Source organism: Penaeus vannamei, chromosome 41 (genome assembly GCF_042767895.1).
Source record: "Penaeus vannamei isolate JL-2024 chromosome 41, ASM4276789v1, whole genome shotgun sequence".
NCBI classification, from domain to species: Eukaryota; Metazoa; Arthropoda; class Malacostraca; order Decapoda; family Penaeidae; genus Penaeus; species Penaeus vannamei.
Window position 1 is genome coordinate 3,461,150 of NC_091589.1, and position 5,004 is coordinate 3,466,153.

Consider the following 5,004-nt stretch of genomic DNA (forward strand, 5'->3'; position numbering starts at 1 on the left):
CTATGAATTCCCATTTACACGCTCAAACATCTAATATAATGAGATTATTCTACTAAATTTTACAAGTTTATTCGGTGCTGTGTAGCCGCCAAGTAATGGTGGCACTTGATCAAAAACTGAGGTGGTAATTAAGTAGTAGTTGCGTAAATTAGGAAAAAATCCACATCTCTTGTACAGATACTTTCTGTTTTTGTTAGATAGAAGTAAGCAAATTAGCATTATGTACGTAACTAAGATAGATACTGATAATCAAATTGATAAGACAATAATAATCGTGATAACTAAATGAATAATCATGAACGATAAAAAGAGGTTTGGCGACAATATACAAGTCTCATATTTAAAAAGATTGGCATCGATTTCTGTCACCCATTTTTACATACATGGCGCTTATCGTCGAGGGATAAACGCTATTCATTTTGAAAGGCTAGTATCGACATTCAAAAGCCAAAGTTGGTCCCATTTCTATCTGGACGTAAGGGACATGTTTTGTAGAGAAACATGCTTAATATGCCGCGGGATGATGCGGTAGGGTGGCCAGTTCCTTTCCGCCCCGACTTTGACCCTAGCATGCTGGCGTCAGCATACCAGTGCTCATTCACAGCTGAGTCGTTTGAGAGGGGCTGCCGGGCGCGAATCCAGGACTGTGCGATTGCAGAGCCAGTGCCATACCACTGAGCTATGCCACATGGAGTACTATCGACATTACATTTACTTCATCCTGACACGCCGCTTAAATCTTTGGTCAATGGTGCTCTTGAGGCTTCCTCTGGTATGTATGATATTCCTTGCACAGAACGTTCTAAATACTATGTAAGAGAAAGAGGTAAAGTTGTTGACGAAAGAATACACATATGTTAGGTATGTGGGGGATTTACGGGATGAAGGTCATTACGTGAATTGGAAGGGTGCTAAATTAATTCATAAATTTTCAAATTCGTATGAGAGAAAAATATCGGAAACTCTGCTTATTATGAAATGGTCTTGGTTGTTGGGGTATGGTTGACCGTATATCTTTATTATCAATTAAGTATTCCATGGATCTTTGACCCCGTGAAGTGGGATGTGACTAAGCACAGTACAGATATAGCATTGGACACCGAGTTTTTATATCATATATATAGTCATTCTATCTTCCATGAAGGAGGCCGAAGTTAACGATTTTTACCTTTTGTGAAGTAGGGCGCAGTTGTTTCCTTCTATCTTCTGGTACGTAGCGCAGAGCTAAGGCCGTCTAACTTCTGCATTAGATGAAACAAAGGTCTGTACATTTTGAATATGGATGATTAAGAGCAATATACCTTCCGTGATCTAAGATGAAGCGATGGTCTCTACTCTTTTAATGTGGACAAAAAAGGGCCCCCTATTTTCCATGAACAATAATTACGTTCTTTATTTTTCAAATAAAGTTCGTAATCCCCGGGTAATAAACTTCAATTTTGTTTTATTTCAAACACAAGTTAGATTATGAGTTAACGGGCATGATCAAATATTCCCAAACGTATCATAAAGCACAAAGCCTTGCATTATTGTATGATCCTGCAAAAATAAGTGTAGAGACAGTGCCACTTTTGTTACAGGAGAACGTTTGGAGTGCCAAAACGTCCGAAGTCCAGAATCCCGTTGAGATAACTCCTTTAACCTTGGGACCATTTCATAGTATTTAACCAGTTTTCATCTAGGTTTGGGGTTCCCAACCTTTTTCCTTCTGTAGTCCACAAGCAATATATGATCTCCATGGTCCTGTTCAGTACTGTTATCTTTTCAGATTCAGTTATCATTAGTCATGAATAGTGTCAGCAGCTATTGGACAAAAACCTGGAAAGACTCCAATTTATTGATGTGGGAGATAGTTATATGTAGGTACTGTAGGTGTGATAAAATTCAGATTTGACGTCATAATTTTCATATTGCTCCATTGTCCTTTAGAAAGTATTCTGTGGAACCCCAAATCTACATGAACTACAATTTGACAGTAGCCACACAACTGTTCCTTGTCTAAAACTGAGGGAAAGAAGGGGGACAATATGTAAATCGTACAGAACAACATGCATGATAGCATCTGGTGAGAATTATTCACCAGGGCTGAGCATTAAGCGTAGCTCACTGGGATATGGTGTTTGCAGACGACTTGGTTTTGTGCAAGAGGACAAGGGAATGGCATAGACAAGGCTTTGGGAGTGGAGATACGCTTGAGGACGAAGGGATGAAAGATTAGCAGGAAGAAGACAGGGATTTTGGTTCTGGCTTCAAGGTCTACCATTCAAGCTGATGGGGCTTAGGGCTCAGACAGGGTTGGATAAAAGCATACACTTAGGCTGGATTGACTGCGGGGAACCTGTGTGACTAAGAGGTCCCAAAAAGTGTGAAGGTTAGGATGCTAAGACAATGGGGAGCGGATGAAGCTGCTACAAAGGAGCTACAGAGGCGGCTGCAAGTGGCTGAGATGAAGATGCTGAGAGCCACTAACGGCTGCGTCTGCGACTGGACAAGATCTGGGACGAAGTGGTGCAGAAAAAAAGCTGGTAACTGGAAACTCGGATATAAATGAAGCAAGGCACAGCTGAAGAGTAGTGTGGCCACAGGGATGAGCATTTCAATTCAGTTCTGAGGGATTTGCGATGGCAGGTTTCACCCAAACTTTAAATAATACAACCGGAAAGGGTACAGAATGGTCTACCCTGGAAAGCGTGGGGAGTTGACAGGGGAGGGGGGGATATATATGTACGTGTGTGTGTGTGTGGGGGGGGGGTGCGTGCTTGCGTGTGTGTGTGTGTGTGTGTGGGGGGGTGCGTGCATGTGTGTGTGTGTGTGGGGGGGGTTGCGTGCATGCGTGTGTGTGTGTCTAATATATATTGTAGAAAACCCACAAAAGGGTCCCACAACTGTTTGTCCAGAACCAAGGTTTGAAGGTTGATTTCAATCAATTTGAGGGGCTGATTAAAATGAGTTACGATGAACCTTGTGAAAATGTGGGATAACAGTCAGGCGTGAATGTTCAAAATGGCTGCCATTCATCTTGTGGTACAAAATTACGTATCTGCTTCTATATGTCCATTTTTGATGGTGTGGGAGGTTTAGATATATAATTTTAAGGTCAAGGAAGCCATATATTACCATTTCAGATTGTTATATCAGAGTTTATTCACAAAATATAAAATAAGAAATTATTAGGCAAAATTCAAATAACATTTCTTTATACTGGGAGCACAATTTGTTACCTTTATCAGAACCTAAGGTACTGGCTGCTTAAGGTGTAGCTTCCATTAAATATAGAATATTGTAAATGTTTAGATATATATGAAAATGACTTTTTTGCAACTTTGCCTTGATTTTTTCCCCTAAACACTACTTAGTACGTACTGTACATAACTCCCTCACTTACCAAGAAACCAATAACGAATATTCCACTTACCAAATGAGGAACATAATAATTTTCAATAACACCTTTTTTACTGAAATGCAGCCCTTTGTTTTAATAGCATGAGAAGAAAAAAATATTACAATAAAGACTCAACTATGGAATGGTTGCATTTAGCACTGTATTAAGCAAATTAAATGCAGCTTCAATTTCCACCATACGTCCAATAACTTTACAGAAAATCATCTACATGCACTAGTCTCATTGTACCTGTGTCCCCTCCACTCTTCACCAAATGACATGACTGAAAATGACATGCATGTACCAGTCATGCAAGTTTTATCACCAAACACAAGGCTTTACTGTACATCATACAGTATGTTATAAGTTATCACATACTGTACTTAATGCAGCAAAGTTCTTTCCACTGTTTACACAAGTTTATAGTTTATCTTTTGTAGTTTATCCTACATATGTAGTTTTTAGAATTTATCCTTGTAGTTCATCTTACACGCCAAATTAAAAGGCAGAATCTGTATTTAACTTTACCTTCAGTGTCAGTTTCTTGGTGACTGGTCATTTTAGTACCATAATGCTGTTATTAAAAGAAGCCTATGGTAATGAAGAATATACAGTTCAACCTTGATGAACGTCAGGGAGGTTCCTAAGATCTAACAAAGTGTTGACTTATGTGTGTCTGTGATGATAAAACCATATGTTCCAACAGTGTCTACTCTATGCTGTGTTGTGTAATAAGGATTGCTTGCCTGTTTGATTGAATTTTTCCCTTTTTTCCCTTATGATGTAAAAGCAAAACAATGTTAAATGGGGTTCAAGTGTTTTTATTTTTGGCTGTGATTTCCCAAACACATTTTGTTACAAGAGACAAACCTTGCCTTGTCATAAGAAAAAAAAAGAAAAAAAAGAAGAAAAAAAATACAAAGCCACAGTGTTCTCCTTGCAATCATTATAGGATTGACAATATATACAATGTGCTGACTACCGGACCAACAGGTCTAAATTTATTGAACACGGCTGACAAAATCAAGTACACATTACTTGTCATTTTCATATTTATGTTCAAAAGTATTTGTACAAAAATATCTGCTGGGATTCAGAAAATGTATGATTTTTTCTTTTCCTTTTTTTTGTTTCCCCCCTCTCTCTCTAACTTTATCAAACTAGAAATTACAACAGCAAAAAGTCAATAAATCTTGTCATTATTTTGGAAACACACAGCAATCAAAAAACAATTTATTGATCATGAGAAAATCTTACTCATGGTTTAGAGTGACTGGTGACCACATTTTTTAGGTTTATTATTTTTTTCAATTTTTACGACTACAATATATATGTACCTTATGAAAAAAAAAGAGAAATTCTATGAAAGCTTCAAAAAGAGAAACACAGAAGAGTAAGAAATAAATCTTGAGTACAATTTAGCCTGCATGAGATTTCTTTTTGAAATAAAATTGAAAGAAATATAAATAAATAATATAGATTACTATAATTTTCCTTAACCATTGATGGCAGGATGCCACTTAAATATATGCCATATCCACTGCGACATTTTTAGTTTATTAATTTTGTTTATACTCAAATAGATCTGCAAGAGCATAGTCGCAAAGGAGAATTTTAAAATT

General features: G+C 37.5%; 2 protein-coding genes across 2 annotated transcripts in view; one reads left to right on the forward strand and one right to left on the reverse strand.

The window, feature by feature from the left end:
• The window catches only part of LOC138860382 (uncharacterized), a 3,249-nt gene extending 2,559 nt beyond the window's left edge, over positions 1–690 (reverse strand). The window contains exon 1 of the mRNA XM_070117806.1: positions 603–690. Within this exon, the coding sequence (XP_069973907.1) occupies positions 603–690 (88 nt within the window). The remainder of the gene's footprint in view (positions 1–602) is intronic.
• The window catches only part of Spg7 (SPG7 matrix AAA peptidase subunit, paraplegin), a 381,604-nt gene that overhangs the window by 206,535 nt on the left and 170,065 nt on the right, over positions 1–5,004 (forward strand). The gene's annotated exons all lie outside the window — the stretch shown is intronic.